The 18,949-nt window shown below is 41.8% G+C and overlaps 1 protein-coding gene and 1 long non-coding RNA gene across 2 annotated transcripts; both read right to left on the bottom strand.

Annotated features, from left to right (window-relative positions):
* Positions 1-4,152: 4,152 nt before the first annotated feature.
* On the bottom strand, positions 4,153-8,290 carry LOC311601178 (melanoma antigen preferentially expressed in tumors-like; the record flags this gene model as incomplete). Its single annotated transcript, XM_084788595.1, has 3 exons — positions 4,153-6,630; positions 7,367-7,951; positions 8,280-8,290. The coding sequence occupies 3 exons, from the start codon at positions 8,288-8,290 to the stop codon at positions 6,117-6,119; spliced, it is 1,110 nt and encodes a 369-aa protein (XP_084644721.1). The 3' UTR covers positions 4,153-6,116.
* A 608-nt stretch (positions 8,291-8,898) lies between these two features.
* Positions 8,899-16,109, bottom strand: LOC311602528. Its single transcript, XR_014780775.1, has 3 exons — positions 16,035-16,109; positions 15,458-15,579; positions 8,899-9,178 (listed from the first exon to the last, which is right to left on the bottom strand). It is a non-coding gene; the product is annotated as an uncharacterized lncRNA (long non-coding RNA).
* Positions 16,110-18,949: the final 2,840 nt, after the last annotated feature.

Here is an 18,949-nt window from a genome sequence, read left to right as displayed (position 1 = left end):
ACAGGCTACTAATGGGACTACCAGAGAGACCCCGCCAGCCTCTGACTCCACCACTACCTTCCCCTGGTTTGAATTCAGTGATTCCATCTAGGTCAAGCAGGTACCCAAAGGGGCTCTGGCACCAAACTGGAAAATACCCTACATAGTCATTCTCTCCACTGCTATGACTGTGAAGGTAGCTGGCATAGCATGGATCCAGCTTACCCAGGTTATGAAAATGGAAGCCACAAGCGATCATGGCAAACAGACTATCTCTAGACTATGGACCCATTAAGGTTTCATCAGGCCCCGAGGCCATCCTCTCCTGCCCCTCTACCTCTGCCTAAGTCTTAAGTTTGATATAAACACAGAGTTATTGTTCAACCCTCCAGGCCTGGACCTGAGAACTGTGGAATACAGATAAAAAGAAGGTATTAGCTAGTGTGACTACATGCCAGCAATCCATATTCTTCTTGACCTTTGCACACTGATGCTTGCTTTAAAAGGTTGTGTTGGAAAAAGGGAAATAATAGGAGTTTATCTATTAAGATACAAATACAGAGTTAACAATTCTATGCATGCGCTGCATCAGGGACCCCACGTTGCCTGGAACAACCGAAAACACATAGATGCATATTTAGAAAGAAAGCCCTCTCCAAAAGAAATGTACTATAGGAAAATATAATCCAATGGCCATAATATTAGAAATCTCAAAAATTCACCAGAAAGATTCTGGCCTTTGGAAAACTAGGGGATTCAGACTCTATTCCACAGGAAAGGATCCTGGGTACAGAGTTAGTTGTTGTCAGGGAGAAATCGGCCAGGATTGCTGGCTAGGCTTAGACCCCTGGCCCCTGTACTGCATAGGGAGAGGAACTATCCAGGCTGTCAGCCCATTGACTGACAAACTCACTGTGACTGGGAACAGCCCAAACTAACATTAGGGGACTTACAAGTGGCTGGCACTCGTCTAATGTCCAGAACCTTTAACCTAGGCACTTCCGCTTAGTCTGATGCCTGCTATTCTGCCTTGTGGGTTGCCTCATCTGGGCAACAGCAGCATTGCTGGGCCCCTGAGTCTACTTGGTGGCATGTACTAAGGGTTTGACTAAATCTGCCTCTTCTGATGTCTTTCAAACTAAGTAGACAGGTAGATTAGGATGCAGATATACGCAGATTCCTTTTGAGGACTAACACAGTACTTAGATTCCCTTATAGAAATAGCCAGACAAAATTGGAGAGGCTTAGAATTACTTCTCATGCAATAAGGGACTCGGCATGGCTTGGAGAGGAGAAAACCCCTGTTTTTTCAAGATAATTAGAGAAAACCTTCCAGAGTTGGGGAAAACTTCAAAAGGGGAAAGAGACAAAGACATAAATCAGGTAATTGTTACCAGCCACTGTTTCCTTGGTGCCCCCTGGCTAGCAGCTCTTCCATCAGCACTGACTGGACCTTGCATTCTAAATGTGAATGGAGAAGAGACTGGGCCCTGCATTTTAAAGTGTGTGGCCAATTTTGTGTCAGCTCAGTCAAATTAACTGTCCTGAGTACCCACCACACCTCTTTAGAGCAGGATGAGTCCATGATTTGACTCAATTACTAAGACCTGTGGGGAATGTAACAGGGCCCCAGCCCTCAGCAGGCCTCCAGACCTTAGCACAAGTGACTCCATGATGGAAGTGTCCCTCAGCCTGTAAAACTCAGCACACACAGACAGCACCACCTGCCAAAACTAAAACAAAGGCCCAATCTGTCACAGTCCACAGTGTTGGGAAAAGTCTGTACATGTACTAACCTTGCCGTTTGGCTTTTGCAGTTCCACATCTGGAACTGAAGTATGTTCTTCACTGAAGTATGTCCACCCAGGACAAGGATTTTATGCCTACAAGCTGACCTGAGAAAGGAGAGGGGCTACACTGGGATCCTGAGCATTCAGTTTAAGTGCAGAATAGCCAATAAAGACTTTCTTTTAAAAAATAAAACCTTTTTATTGATTCTTTGTTAGTTTCACATCATGGAACCCAGTCCTGCTCATCTGCACATTTATCTCCCTATCCTCCAGTACCTGTTCTTCACCTTTGCAACACCCTCCCAAATAACACACACACACAGACACACACACACACACACACACACTCACACACACACACCATAGAAGAAATCTTATCATGGAAGCTGTAGTGTATCACAGAGTGTCCCACAGGACACCACTCTGTCCACGCATCTTCACTAGGAAATGTCCATTGCAATGAGTCATTGGCACCTGTGACACCGTCAATATTGGATCTTCATCTGCCTCCTCCTGGTTCTCCTGTTTTTGCTTTGTCACCGAGATGCTGCAGCTTTGGGTCAGCAGGACTGGCCTTTTTCATGCATCCCAACCATTTGCAGATGGTACAGATTTGGGGGTGGGCTAACTCAGAGCCCTGGATCTGGGCTGGGTGGTAGCTCAGCTGGTCAGCAGGCTGGCTCTCCCTTATCTGCAACACCAGGGTGAGCTCCCCAGCACTGCTCTGGCTAAGCCACCCAGTGCTGCCCTCAGCAGGAGGCAGGGGCAGTTCTCCTGCTCTCATGCTTGCTCACAGGCACCCAAGCTTTCATAGCCAGCTCCACTGTGCCACCCAGTGAAAGTACAGGGCCCATGCTGCCAAGTGCTAGAGCCTAGGAGGCTGGGCAGCTCTGCTCATCTCACATCCTCAGGGCTGGCTCACCAGGGCCTTCTGGAGCCATCAGGGCCAGAGCCACTCTGTTTCCCAGGAGAGCTGCAGGGCCTGCTTTCCCAAGTTCTACAGCTAATGAGGAGGGTAGATCTAGCTCTTGTGCTCTCATGACCTCAAGGCCAGCTCTCCCAACTACCACAGGTAGCAAGGGCGGAAAGTATCACCCCTGTGCCCATGTTGCATCACCACAGATAAGTGATAGGGCCAGCTCCGCCACACTCCCGAGCTCAGGGCCCACTCACCCACAGCCCAGTTATCATGGCCAGCTCCACCGTGCTACCTGAGCTGGGTGCAGGGTCCCCTTTTCCAACTGCAGCTGTCAGTGAGAAGTGGGGCCAGTGCTCCAGAGCACCGCAGTCAGTGAGGAATGGGGTCAGATCTGTACAGCAATACCAACTCCTGATGGTACATTAGCCACAGACTTAGACCTGGCCCTCAGAGGGGCCTCAGTCTACCCTTCATTATGGCCCACGTGGTGGGGAAAGCTGCTAACAACAGGCTACTTCTCTCCACCCTTGTGCCTCCTGTTCCATCTCTCTTCATACTGCTTAAGCTGCTCTACTTCTCCCTCCCACCCATCTGTCAACCACATACACTGTGGTGGCTCCTGTTGCAGGCTGGCCATGTGGCTGTCAGTCTCCTGATTGACATCCTTACCAGCCTGTGCCATGCACCAGAGAGCAGGTGTTTTGGTGTCATATTCTCTGTCCTCGTCCTCCTGTAAAGAGGTACCTTGGCAGTGTGAAAATGCCTGTAATAGCAGAACTTGAAGGTGGATATGTGGACCAAGGGGCCTTGTGGTCCAACCAGCCTAAGCATTGGGTACATTTCAGATTCAGTAAGCAACCCTGCCTCAAGCAATAGGGTGGAGACGGACTGAGGAAGAGACCTTAATGTGATCTCTGCTCCACACCCACATGTTTGAAACATATGCATGTACACAATAAACAACAAAACCCTGCACAGTCAAGCCTCCTATGGGAAAATGCTCCAGAATCAACATCAACCTGTGCTTCTTTGCCACATGACTACAGAAGACCTTGGGTGTAGATTAGCACTTAGTTCTTCCGGAGGTGTATTTTTTAAATAAGCTTTGATAATCTCTTATTTTTCGAGTCAGATGAAAGCAAACATTTGAGAGTAAGCTGAGAAAACATATAGTTACATTGTAAAGGAGGAAACCAAAAGAAAAACTTAAATGAGACTCATGAATTTAAAATTTGATGTTTTGTTTAATATAAAGTGCCAAAATAGTCTGATGTTAACAAGGAAGCAATATAAACCGTTTGCTAGTTACATTGACATTTTAGGACGTTTTTACATTCTGTGAAATAACGTGGCACAATATAAGCAACATGAAAACTGGGAATGCCATTAATTCTCCATGCTTGCTCCCAAGACTTTGAGAAATGCATGTTCAGAAATGCTCAGAAATGCATCAGAATTCTGCATCTTGTTTTTACTTGTACTTCTTCTTCACTTTGATCATCTTTTATCTCAAGGATGTAATGAATGCATACTTTACTTTTCTAGGTAAACGTTCAGGTTTTATATCTCCAAAATGTACTTCATTTTTCATCTTGACATATGACAACTATGAACAAAATTCTGTAGCTTTTAACTGTATTTCTTCTTAGTAGATCTTAAATTCAGTATGTTATAATTTCAAAATTGAAAGAATATAGACGTGCCGTTGTTTCTAGTTTTTTCTTGCTAGGTCTTTAAAATGCAGTTAGATTTATTTCAGAGCAAAGATCTTTAAAATGCACTTAGATTTCTTTCACAAAAAGCACTGCATAAATTATTTTTCTCTTCCTTCATACTTACTAAAATGCAGTGGTGTTGACATTTCAGAATGTGACAGGGCCAAACTAAGTTTTATACATGTTTTCCTGTGTCTTTTCAATGCAGTTTCATTGCATGTTTCATTTTCAATGAATTCACAGGGTAAACACAATACTAATTAATTGCTTCTATATGGTTGTTTTAAACTAGATCGTGACCAATCAATATGCTTTTCTACTTATATGGTAATCACACTTGCGGCATCAATTATAAAGCACTCCAAGCACATATTTGCTTCACAATATTATAGCAATTGTTACTAGAAACGAAACAGCAGAACACTCAATCAGAATCATGTCTGGCATGAAAGAACCAGTGGTAAAGAAAAAAATCTAAGGGAAGAAATTCAGTGTTGTGGGTGGCTCCTAAATGTCCTCCCTAGCTCAAATGATGAAATCTTGGACTCAAGCTGATGGCTCCATGGCAGGTGGGTGAGAGTTTTGTGCAGGCTAGTTCAAGAATGGCTCCAGGGCAAGCGGTGGAAACTTTAGAGGCGGATAGCTCGGGGACACAGATTGGTGTAGTCCAGCTCCTGAGGGGGACTCAGGCTCCCCCTCTCTCTGCTTCCTGGCCTCATTTGTTGAAAGGGGCTACCTCTGCCACAAGCTCTTTACCATGGTCTGCTTTGCTGAAGATCCAAAGCAGCGCAATCAAGCAACCTTGGTGAACCATCTAAAACACGGAAACAACCTTCTCTTCCTTGCCAGTCTGTCATGCCAGGTATTTTGTACAGTGACAGGGGGCAGACATGAAACAGATGTGAGAGAAAGCTTCCAAGATGGTAGCACTGAATGCATGAATTCTGCTGAGAAAAGATCCAGAATCATAGAGTCCCCTAGGCACTGAACAGCACAGGGAAGAAGATCAAGAAAGATACAACTTACATTCCAAGAGTGAAAGATAACTTTCCACTGTGCAGGAATGGCAGATGAGGCACGGAAACACTCAGCCTCTCTCTGAGTGGCTTGAGTCAGGAGCCTGCCTTGCTTGTCGTTACTGTCAGGCTGCCAAATGGATCCTTGGCAAATGAGTATGAAATAAAAATGAAGACACGCAATGGATAGTGCCTGCACATTTCTTCCCCTCAATGTTAAATTCGGATAGTTTTCTATAAACAGCTAAAGAGAGTCATAAGTAGACAAGTTTAATACAACTTTAGGGATAAACATGTTTGGCTTCAATCACCACCTGCCCTCCTAAGCCAGAAGTAGGACAGGTTAGATTGTCGCGACTGGTGTTAAGTATCCTCACATAAAGCTCATTGAAGATGGAGCTGTGACATTTCATCATGTAGTCTTTCCAAATTCTCTACGTCAAAAGTTAGTAGGTAAGATGAAATACTATCAAGAACAATAGTCAAGAGACACACGACTACTCTCAAAGTCCTCCATTTTCATCCTAGTTACCCGCTTTGAAATCTGTTATACACCTATACTTTTTAACTGTATTTTCCTACAACATAAGGACCATTTGTGTTAACTCTATGGGTTCCCTAACAACAACAACAACAACAAAACTCGTTCATCGCTTAGGAGAATATATCAAGCTGAAACTGTGTTGGACTATGCAATTTAACCAGTGTAAGTGATCCAACACATGTCGCCCCTTTCTGCCTCCTGCAGCATGACCTTCAACTGTGCATTCACACGAGCAAGTTTCTGTCGATCCAAACTGCACCGAACGTGCCATCTCTCATAGCAATGCATGGGAATAGGATATATCACGTATTTCAGCTGTGTCATGGGCGTTAAGTACTCAAGAATTCTCCTGAGCATAGGCATAGAAATGGGATTAGAAGAAAAGCTGAACATACGGAGTTGGGAACAGCGGCTCAGGGCTGGGGCCAGAGCAGTGAGTGTAGCATCTGTTATAAGGCAATGGTTAATTGCCAGATGCTGTAACGTACCAGAGAGATTCTCCAGGACACAACAGAAGGGTTCACAATCTTCCGAACATATTGCATTGCTGCTGATATCCAACAATTTTAAATGGTTGACTCGAGGGCACTGAGACAGAAACTTGAAGTCGCTGTAAGAAAGTTCACAGAATGGCAGTTGCAAAGAATCCAAATCAGCTGGTAGTACTCTGCAGAGAGGAAACACACAACAATTTCTGGAAAATGAGCACTGTGAGAGGGGAGTTATATCCAGGAATCTAGAGTAATGTATTTTGCACATATATAGCATTATCAGCTAATGCTGTGGGCTTTCACATACTTAGTAGACTTGTGCATCTGTGAAAGATACTTTATCACTTTAACAAATGCTATTTTATTCTTGATAATGCATACAAGATATTGCTATAGAGGTGTGTGGAAAGCTCAGTGAAAATATTATGTACTTAGTAACCAGAATATAATTAAAGGTGGGATTAGTTCAACTGCTTGGAAGAGATAGGGCAGAGGGTGCAAGCAAAAGGAAGCTCCCTGTGTCCTGCCCATGAATGACAGCCTCCACATTCCTGGCCTGAATCCGGAGATAGCACATTAGGGACCCATAGTCTATGGGTATACATGGCTATAAATATGTGTGCCTGTGCCACAATATAAACTTTCTCTTAATTCCTCCTCTTCATCTCCTGATGGCTAGAGAAGTACTGCACTGCTCTGTTCACCTTCACTGAGCACACTGCCTGCATGCGCTTAGATCACCTGTTTTGTGCAACTCTGTTTTTCTCTTCAATCAGAAAAAGGTGCCCTTTCTAGGTTGTTTTTAAACCCACAGCATTGCCCATGCTAACACGGAAGGTGAAAGATGAGTGCTTTTACTCATCGTAAAAACAGGCTATTAACGGAAACCCGGTACCAATCCCAAGCTCTTACCTCAGGACATGTTCAAGATGATCGGTGAGGCAGAATGAGGACAAGCTGAGCTCCTTGAGGTGGTCCATACATCTCAGTTGGGAAAGGAAATTTCTAAAGGGTCTTCCGTTGAAAGATTCACAGGTGATTTTAGACAGGCTAAGTCTATCTAAGTTTACAGCCTGTTCCAGAAGGGACAAGACACTAATGAGAGAAGCCTCAACAACTGACAGGTGAGAAACACATTTCAGATCAAGGTGGCTTAAGGCGCTTCTGCACTCACTCAACTTCTTAATGCGCAAATCACGGCAGCACAAGTGCAAAGATCCCAAGCTCTGCTCAACTTTACTCAGAAGCAAAGCAAAAAATTCATTTTCCCTAAAGGCCCTATCAAGGGAAAGGCTCACTAGTAATTCCATAGTTGTCTTCGGGGACTGACCCTCAGATTCTGAGCTTGAACTACTACATTGGCTGTGGACTTTCATCAGAGAGCGCTCAGAGTTACTGCAAGAACGCAAACAGGGTTTGCATGAAGTACTGATCACAGGGCATTTGGTCTTGCAGCCAGGATGCTGAGTTAAATCTAGGATCCTCAGTTTAGGGCTCCTGTAGGTTAAAAAAACATAGAACATCTGAGAGGTAGCAAATATTAATATATCCAAGCGGGATCAATAATAACATGTAGTGACAAAATGATCTCTCTTTTTATTTCGTTCCATATAACAGTTATCAGCAAGACTTTCATTTGCAAATTCTATATCGTTTACTATCCTTCAGTATTTTATATATCAATTAATTCTCACAGGCCTCGCTGCACCTACCTCCATTTTATGTATATCTATCCATATCAGAAGCATGAACCTCAATTACCAAAGTAAAACCCTCTGTAAGACCCCAGAGTTTTTAAGTTACTCTCACCTGACAGACCAAATACCTTACACCCATTTTTCAGCATCTACCATAACAAAGTGTGGAAGATAAAATACCACAGCTAGCTGGTGTTTCTTGCAACAGGTATGCCTAATGCACTAATGCAGCGTGAGAAAAAGGGTCAAACTTTGCCACTGCTGTCAGTGCATCTTATGCCCATCCACTTCGGCAGCACTGAACATCAGAACAAAGTTATCTTGGGATCTCCTCAAGTTCATGGATTACTGTGCACTCAGAAAAAAAATCACTTAATTCTTGGTTTACATTCCTTATACTGACTTACTGCCAACAAGTCTTTCCAATGAAAATTAAACATCAGACACAACAGTTTCCTTTAATTCTCCACTAATCCTCAGCACTCTTAACACTCAAGTCTTTCTTCAATGCAAGTAGTAATATCACAATACAAATCCATCAATATTGTCCTCGATCCTTTACATTCCGTATCCAACATTGTGAGACACTTGTTTCAAAGTCACATCAAGGTTTAGACTAACAGTCTCATCTTCTCTTTCACTACTAGCCTACACTACCTCTGAGAGAATAGCAGACAATGGCATAACCTCCTGAATATTACTACACCTCCATTATACAGAGTCTTACCTAAAAGCTGAGTCCTCAGCAGGAAAAAGCTGAAGACTCTCAACCATGACCTTCCAGAGTTTGCGCTGGGCTTCCTGCATGCTTAATGGCCCAACGTGGAGGCAGAAAAACGGCCAACTCTTCACCATTGCTGAAAGTATCTTCTCATGTCTACCCTTGAAGGCAGCAGTGAACAATGGAACAAAAAGCTCCCTTGGGATCTCCTGGAGAGCTTGAATTGCTAAAGGCTCATAGTGCAAAAGACATTGTACAGCAATATCCAACAGTGTGGGTGGTTCCTTGAAGTCCATCTTAATGAATCTGCATCAGAGTGAGAATCATTTAGAAAATTTGACAACATCCACAGTATCTTCTGTGCAAACAGTATTAGCAACATGCTAACTTTTGGTAGTAAAACAGCCACTTCTAGAGACCTCTACTTGTATGTAATAGACATATGCCTGTGAGTATATGATGGCTATTTGTATATGAATATACACATAACAACTGCTTTACATATATACATATATATACACACATAAGCCTGTGAAAGTGATGAAATGCCAATAGAAATGAACACTGTTAGTAGAACACAATTTGCACCACTTAGAGAAATGATATTTCATCTCAATAGTATACAAGCCATCAAAAATGAAAGGGTAAATATATACAAAAGGGATAGCATCATCACTATCTTTAGAGAATTCTAAGACATCAAATTAACTGCGATTATAAAGAGAAAAAAAAAGAATATCATTCTAGTCCATTACTTGTCATCCTGGCATCCCCCTCATGGCATATAGAGGTACGCCAAGATTGCAAGAGATATAAATAAAAGAAAATGGTTAGGGGCTACAAACTGACCTGAGCCTATACCCAGAAATACTAGTCACAATATAATCCTAAAATAAAAATAATGCATTCTAAAGGTAAAGGGAGAAATACAGTTCAATGAAACAACCCTCCCAAAGACGTCTAATTAAAATCCTTACAGTCTCTCCCATATGTGGTAACAGTCTTCCTGAAAATAGAACTTGTGAGCGTCTAGTGAGGGTGCCACATACAGTGTCAAGGTGGGAAAAGAATTACAGGACATGTTAGTGTAGGGTAGAGGAAGGTATGGAAATACACAGTGACTTCCATTAAGATAAGTAACTAATGTATGTTAAAAATGAAGGGACCCATGTGAAAGGGAGAAGAAAAATCCCTTGGCTGTCAATGGATGGGAGGGTTGGAAAGTGTGGAGAAGATTGAGTTGAAGGTGGGAATATGTTTGAACTACACTGTGTGCTATTTTCAAATAATCAATGAAATTATTTTTAAAAATAAAGAAATGAAAACTTCCAGTTTGAAATGCAGTTTCTGAGAAAGTGTAAAGTCAAAAAGGCCATGAGGATCATTCAAAGAAATATGGTATTCATGGGGAAAAAGCAAACGGGGAAATTAAGACTCTGATAAAGCGAAAGAAACACAGAATGAGAAAATTCTTAACTATTACCTTTAATACCAAATAAAAAAACTTACCGTGAAAAATTGTGCTCAGACATCCATAGAGATTTTGACATGTACCCTCCTGCACATAAACACCTATAACAAACAAAAATGCAACAACTTTAAAATAAAACAAAATTATAGAAACAAGCAAAACAGTAGTAGGTTAAGAAAAGATAAGCCTTAAATGTTTCAGTAGCCCAATCTCCTTGTGGGTGGGATAATAACGCACTGAGATCAAAACCCCTAACACAAATCTCAGGGTGATTTCCTAGTCAAATCTTAAAACAAACGTGAAATACTCATCCCCAAGCATGGGCAGCTGCAACCTCATAATTAACAAATGGGCAAGTCTCTGGGGAGAGGAAGAACTGCCCCGCTAGAGGTAAAAAAAGCGAGGAATACATAGTGGGGCTTAGTGGGAAACACAGATGCACGCGCCAGTGCGCGCTCGCGCGCGCGCGCGTGCGCGCGCGCGCACACACACACACACACACACAGAGAGAGAGAGAGAGAGAGAGAGAGAGAGAGAGAGAGAGAGAGAGAGACAGACAGACAGACAGACAGACAGACAGACAGACAGACAGAGAGAGACAGAGACAGAGACAGAGACAGAGACAGAGACAGAGACAGAGACAGAGACAGAGAGAGACAGAGAGAGAAGCTGGCAGACTACTGACCTTTGACTCATCAGGGATCAGCACCAACCTATAAGTTAATAAAGATGAGAAAACCCAAAGTCAATTCTCAGTTCTCTCACTCCAACAGTGGGCCTAGAAACAAGCACCTCCAAGATGTAGACATTAAATATAAATTGTATATCCCAATGTGTTTCCTCTTTTTTTCCTGCTGGGCTTTTGTATCATTTATACCTTACAGCACTTTAAACCTTCTAGCATTTATTCCTTTGGTTACATTTACCTAGTTTGTTCACATATTTGTTCTAACTAATGGGCTTCTATCCCTGTCCTTTCCTGTCCATGTCCTAACATGCTTCTACTTTTCCCTTCTCCACTGTCCTTTCTTTTATTAGGCATTGGCTGTCCCTGGGTTCCTCCCACCCACCCAATTCATTTGGTCAGTTTACTGTTTCCACTTTGGTCCACATTCAGTTTTAACTCTATGGTTCACTGCACAGTATATTCCTGATTCCTGTTCTTTCCCCATTTGCGCTGTGGTAGTTGGATGTAAGCAACTTTGTGTTTCTTTACAGACATGGTCTATGATGGTGATCCAGTGCTTACTTTTGGTCCTCTCTAAACAGTACTGAAGATTTACCCCACTGGAGGAGGCTGCTCACTAACATCTCCAAATAAACCGTGAAGAGATACCAAGAGCAGGTGATGGAGACATCACAGCACAGATGCATAGGTCATATGAAAAGCATGGGGAAAGGCTCACAACCTCTCAAATGTGTAAACTAAAAGACAATGAAGTGGTTGGAGGGCTCCACTGAGAATTCAAATGCCACACAAAATAGGACTCTCGGCGATTTCAGAGAAGATTCAAAGTAGCAGGTGAAGGAATGCAACTAAGGACCCGGAGATGCAATCCAGAAACATGCATGAGTACGTCAGCAGGACATTGTGAGTTTGAAAAGAGAAAAATTAGAAACATAAGAACTAAATAACAAACAAACAAAAAGCAGAGTAGAAAGGTTCACCTGCAGACTGTATCAGTCAAACTAAAGAATATTAGGGCTGGAACAAGATTCTAGGAAATTCTCCACTTAAGCATCAAGATAATATAAGAATTAAATAACCAAGGTGAAATTGGGTAAACTAAACTCAAGTCTTGCAGCATGCTCACCGCCAACAGCAAAGCTTCATCTAGGTGGTTTCTTATCAGGGACACCAGGTGGTTTCAGCGACACAAATCACTAAAGGTAATAGAGCTCAGAACATAGGATTAGAGCAGAGAGCATGGGATGATCCGAAAAAGAGACAGCAAAGAGTGCTGGCTTAAAAAGGACACATGCTAAAAACAGAAGGACACACAGAAAAGGCCTTGTGAAAAGATACAGATATGCTCATGACAAAAGCTCTGAAGGTTTATGGCCAACTTGTAGCTGACATTAATCTAAACTGTGAAAACCACAGACATCTTCATCTAACGTCAGGGAATAAGACAATGGGGCCTGCTCTCTGAAACTATTTTCAATATGCTGCTGGAAGGTTTTACCTACAACAATGATACAAAAGGAGGAAGTAAGTGGGATACAAACAAGAAAGGATGGGGTTAAATAATCTCTCTCTCTGGGCAAGGGAAAAGCTCAAAGGGTTAAAAGAGTACAAACACTCAAACACAAGCACTAAGGTGTACCTAATACTTTCACTAATGAGGCCGGATTCACAGCAACATAAAAATCCAGTTCACACTCACCGAAAACACATGATGCTATGAAAGGAATCAGAAAAGCAATTGCATGTAAAGTTGTTTCCAATATTAAAACACCTAGGAGTAAACCCGAGGGAGTGAAATATGTGAGCAAATGAAACTTTGAAACACTGAAGAAATGGAAAGAGACACTAGAAGAGAGAAAGGCTTCCCATTCACACAGATGAGGCAAGTGACCATGTTACTGAAAGTTACACACAGGTACAATGAAATGCCTTGCAAAACACCAATTATATTTAGCACGAACTAAAAGCATGGTCCAAAATACAGAGACAAGAACAAAAGACCACAGTTAGCCAAAGCAAAAGCTGCAGCAGAGCAATGCTGGGGGAAGCACACACAATACCTGTTCTCAGATGACACCCTGAAGCCACAGAAACAAAAATGAATGCTACTACAGGAAAAAGAGACATATGGAGACCCCCCATATTAGAATAGATGGCTCAGACATATAGCCAGGGACACTCATACTTTCTTAAATCATCTTTTTGTTTTTGGGGACAGGGTTTCTCTGTGTAACACAGCCCTCCCTGTCTGACCTGGATGCCCTTTGTAGAGAAGGCTAGCCTCAAACTCTCAGCGATCTGCCTGCCTCTGCTTCCCTGAGTGCTGAGATTTCAGGCCCCTGTCCCTTACTCTTCACCAAATCTAAATCAACATAGATCAAAGTTCCTAATGTGTGATGGTACATACTGAAACCTCTCTCACAAGAACAGGCTGAAAATGCTTTAAGATATCGGGACCCTGGAAACAGCTTAGGAAACAATAAGAACTGAGTGAAAGGATTGTATGAAGTAAACAAGCTTCTGCCAAGCAAAGAAAATAAGTAAGAGTGAAGAGACAAACATCAGCATGGCCACAATGCTTTCCCACTATCTGACATGATTAATATCTACAATCTTTAAACAAGTCTACATTTAATCACCAAATAAAGGAACCACCAAATCAACACATGCCAAATGCACTGAACAGTTCTCAAAGGAATACACATGGCCAATAAATGGATTTTATGATGTTAAACCTCATAGTCATTACATAAATGTTCATCAAAAGCATTCTGAAAGTATACGGTTCCCAGACAGAAAGGGAGAAATCACGAAAACAAGTAACAGCCAGGCACAGTTAGACATTACGCCCATCCAAACCTGAGGCCATTTGTTCTTTTCCTAGGAAGGATTAATATTAAAGGAAGGTGAAGATAATATTTACTGGGCGCTTAGACACAGATATTTCACTCTAGCCCTTAAATACATCTCTCAATTAATTTGGAGGTATAATTGAATCATGTCTCTGCCATTAGAGCAGCAATTTGAAAGATTCCTAATGGATATGAAATTTCCAAAGATCAGGCAACTAGAGAATGGTAGCATGCAAGGCTGAGCCACCCCTAGACAGTTACCTTGCATGTGGCCTAGTCTGAGAGGTGAGGCCAGCATGCAGGCAGCTGTTCACCCAACATCCTCTGCTCTGCTGTGCTTTGTTTTGATGTTCTATTTCTTCTTTCTGGAGCTTAGTAAAAATGTTTTACTACAGCTGTTTAATTAAACAGTAGAGTGACAGGCCAGAGAGATGGCTCACTGCCCTTGGAGAGGACCCAAGTTTGATGCCAAGCACCCGTATCAAGTAGGTCACAACTCCTGCTAACTCTAGCTCTAGGAGATCTGACATCCTTTTCTGCCCTCGAGGGCATTGCGTTCATGTGTATACACAAACACACGCAATTTTAAAATCATATTTAATTTTTTAAAAAGAAGACAACAGAGTTGGGCACAGTGGCACAGGCCTGTATTCCCAGCACTCTGGTAACCCTCTGTGAGTTCAAGGCCAGCCTGGTCTACAAAGAGACTCCAGGACAGCCAAGGCTACACAGAGAGACCCTGTCTCGGGGGGAAAAAGAAATGAAGAAAGATAAAAGAAAGAAAGTAAATAGCTGGGTTTGGGATGCCTTTATTCCCAGCACCCCTTAGGCAAAGTCAGGCAGATCTCTGTGAAATCAATGCCAGCGAGGTCTACAAAGCCAAGTCCAGGACTGTCAGGACTCAAAGAGAAAAACTGTGTGGATAAACAAAACAAAATAAAACAAAAAAACATTTTTTTTAATAAGGAAGAAAACAAATAACAACAAATGCTGAGGAGGATGTAGGGAAAAGGAACAGTTACACATTGATGTTGTCAATTTGAGGAAGACAAATGTAACATAGGTTCTCTCATATGCAGTATTTAGACTTAAAGATGTATTTAAACACATATATGTAATACATATGTAGACATACATGCAGTTTTCCCCTACTTATATTGACCTGATAATGCTCTTTTCTCCCTCCATCCATTTTCCTTTTCTTATAATCCTTCTACATCAAACAATCAGTCCTTATATTATTTTTATTAAATATATACATACATATTATAAGCTGTGCATATTGGCAGAGCTTTTAATCCAAGAACACCGCAGGCAGGGGCAGGAGGATCGCTGTGAGTTTGAGGCCAGCCTGCTTTACAAAGTGAGTCCAGGACAGCCAAGGCTACACAGAGAAACTCAAAAAGGCAGTATGTGTATATGTATCTATACATATATATGTATTATATATTGTGTGCAATAAAAATATATGTGCCTGTAAATGCCAAACAAAACCCATTATTGTGCGTATAATGGAACATTCTTAAGTGAGACAAACGCAAATTGACAGAAATTGGAAAAAATTTAACGTGTACCTGACCAGGAATCTTCAGGTATGTTCAGCTTGTAAAGTTCAGTGATGATAGAGGAATTGTCCTTGTAGATGTGACTATGGAGAAACGATGACTAAACTCACTGAAGTATCCTAAATGGAATCCTGGACCACAATGACAACATTAAGTGAATAAATCATAAAATACAAATGAAATAAGTGGTTTACTTATTAGGACTTCAGCAATATTCATCTCCCTGTTTCTGGTAACCCTTTTAGAGTTGTAAGTTATGTATACTAGGGTAATATGGGGGCAGGAAAACTGTGTTATGCGCCTAAGTTCAGTTTATAATCTAAAGAAATTCTGAGATACACATCTGTAATGACATCACTAGAGACAGAAGCCGGGGGATCGTAAAGACCCGTGAGAAGTTGCATGGCCACCTTGACTGGAAAACTTCCAAAGCATCTGAGAGCCTATTACACTAAACAAAATCACGTTCCTCTATGGCAAGTATGAAACAAGGTCCATGAGCATGTACGTGCTCTTCAGGAGTGAAAACCAAACTAATTAAATCCTGTAGAAAGCGAAATGCAAATCTACACAGTTCGGTCCTTACTGTTTTAAAGAGCTGGCCCATAAGAGACGTTCCGGCAGGTTGACGCAGAACTCCAAATCCGCGCAGCACAGCTGTAGAAATACCAAGTCCTTCTCAGGAATCTAACTCTCCAGAGCTACCGCTACCTCGGGAGAAAGGCCGGCCTCCAGACACAGCATCACCTCAAAAGAAACGCACCAAAGGCAAGCCGATTCAGAACCACTGGGGAATCCTCCGTCCCGGTCACAGATTAATCCCTCTCCCCTTGTCATTTAGCCCCAAACAGGTTTAACTTACTCGTAGTTTACCTAAGTAAGATGGTTCGTGTGTTCAGCAGCGGCAGCCACTCATTTTCTGAGAGGCTTTCCCGATGGCGGCAGCAGCGGCGGCCGAGACCACGAGAAGGAAGGAACCGCCCTTGAAACAGTCCCGCCTTCTCCCGTTTAAACCAGTGACTGGAGAAATCTGATTGGCTCCTCGGCATCACCTGACTCGTCACCAGCTACTTCCGCCATCTGTGCGTGCAAATCATGCGCTGCATTGCTAGTCAGCTCGGAGTATGCGCCAGTCCACTTCCCTAAATACTCTTAGCCTAAGAAAAAAGAAAGTTACCTATAAAAATTAAACCCATCTCTGAGTGAGACATAACCACCACCTTGCCTCAGATTTTACTAGGCAGGGTCTCAAGCACGGACACAGAGCCATCGCAATTAGTGGAACCAATACAGGAAGTGTTTCATTCAAACTCGAGGATCTCCTGGAACTCGCTCTGTAGATCAGGATGGTCTCACTTCGAACTCACAGACATCAATGCCTGCCTCTGCCTCTGGCCACACAGAGGGTTTTTGTCTCAAAGAACAACAACAACAGCAAAAAAATAAATAAATAAATATAGAGCCAGGCACGGTGGCGTACGCCTTTAATCCCAGCATTCGAGAGGCAGAGGTAGACAGTTCTCTGTGGGTTCATGGCCAGCCTGGTCTAAAAAGAGATTCCAGGACTGCCAAGTCTACAGACAGGATTTCTATCTGAAAAAACAACAACAACAATAATAATGATGATAATAATAATAATAATAGTAATAATAATTGGAAGAAGAATTATACATAAACAAACCAACAAAATTTGAGGATCACTTATTGGAAAACATGGGTCTACTTTAGCATTCTTGAAAAGGATACTTGCCGAGGTGCCAGCAGTCTCAAAATGCTGGAGAGGTTATATTTGTTTAAGACAAAACTAAGGAGCAAAGAGACACAATTTTTTTTTTTTTTACTGAAAGCCTCAAACAACAACAAAAAATTGCGGAAATAACCAATGAGTTTTCAAAGGTGTTCTGAATATTCTGCAGAGAAACCACTATAATATTTTGCTGATATTTCAATGAGAAAAGGATAACTGCTCAGCTTAGAATAATAACTATCAATAAAGATGGTAGCCCCTAATTATTTAATATCTCTTTTTTATCCTACAATACTGATCTTATTCCTCCTTACTTTTCTTTTCCACATTCTCATGCAATTGTATACAATACCGTTGCTCATGGCCTATTCTATCCTTTCCTGGCTAGCGCATCCTTTATTGCCTATGTCCCATGAAAGAAAGGAAAGGAGTGCTGAGAGCATTATTATAGACTATGGAGGTTCAGCCCAAGAGGTTTCAGAGGGCAATCAAATTAGCAACTGAAGTAAAAGGCCATTCCTGTGAAATTTTGGCTGAGCACAAGTGTTACACTGTTGCTTATCTGTTTGCTTTCTCTGCCCCTTTTCTTGGAATATGCCTGAGGCTAAATTGAGGAGTTTCCAAACTAATTGTATTGGCCAAGGAGATTTCAAGATAGCCTCATATTGACTGGTTATTAGTCATCACTCTTATGCAGATTTGCAATGTTTGAGACTCAAAGATGTTGCTGATTCCAAAGCAGTGAGATTTCTGCCACGGGAAGCTACCTCCAAGAAGGAGATGCATCCCAGGAGAGAACAAAGTGTGTAGCAGTTACAAAAGCTGACAGGATGGAACCATCTGAGCACTTTCACCTCAAGCATAGAGCTACCGGCTTTGGAGCATGTCTTGCTTGGTTTTGGTCTGGCTTTGGTCCAAAATGTCCTCAGAGTGGCCCTAGCCCCCCCCACCCCCCATGGAGTGATAATATATATGCTGTGCCCTCCTTGTATGTTGGATTTATGTAATTTGGTTTTTTTATTTTTTTAATTTTTGAAGGTTCCTGTGAAGAAATTGCCTTATGTCAGAAGAAACTTTGGACTTTAGGCTTTGAAGCACTCTGAAGGTCATATTTTTGTTTAGGTTTGAGAACTTAACTTCTATGATTTTGCTGAAAATATTTTCTGTGCTTCCTTTTTTTTCTCCTTTTTTTAAACTATTATTCAGAGGTAGGGTCTTTTCATTGCATCCCAGATTTCCTTCTTGTTTTGTTACTGTTTTTTGTTACTGTTTGCTTTTTTGTAAACATTTCTCTTTGATTTCATAATCCTTTTCTTTCTACCCTGCTATTGTCACCTTTACACTTCATTCAGCTTGATGATTAGACTTTCTGGTTTCCTTTTTCTTTTTCCTTTTAGGCTTCTTTTTAGTTTACTTCAGGGTGGGTATTCTTCTATGTTTGTATCTCTTTATGAAAGTTTTCATGCCTTTAATTTTTCCTTATCTTTTTTATTGTTTGTTATTTCATGGTCTTCATTCAGTAATTTTTCCGTTTCTTCTTTTAGCTCCTTGCATTTGTTAGCAAGTGCTAATTTGCAATTCTTATAGATCAGCTATGTTGTTTTCAGCTGATCAAATTAAAGTGGCTATTGCTAATTTCCTGAAAACAGGAATTGTCTTGGCTGCTCTTGCAGCTTTTGTTTTGCAGTGGGATCTGGACATCTAGAGTTAGGATGTTTGTGGCATTTCTTGGTCTGTACAGCTATTCTCATCTT

This window comes from Acomys minous (genome assembly GCF_964271855.1).
Source record: "Acomys minous genome assembly, chromosome: 7".
Taxonomy (NCBI): domain Eukaryota; kingdom Metazoa; phylum Chordata; class Mammalia; order Rodentia; family Muridae; genus Acomys; species Acomys minous.
The sequence above is the reverse complement of the archived record's forward strand: the minus strand, read 5'-3'. Positions and strand labels throughout refer to the sequence as shown.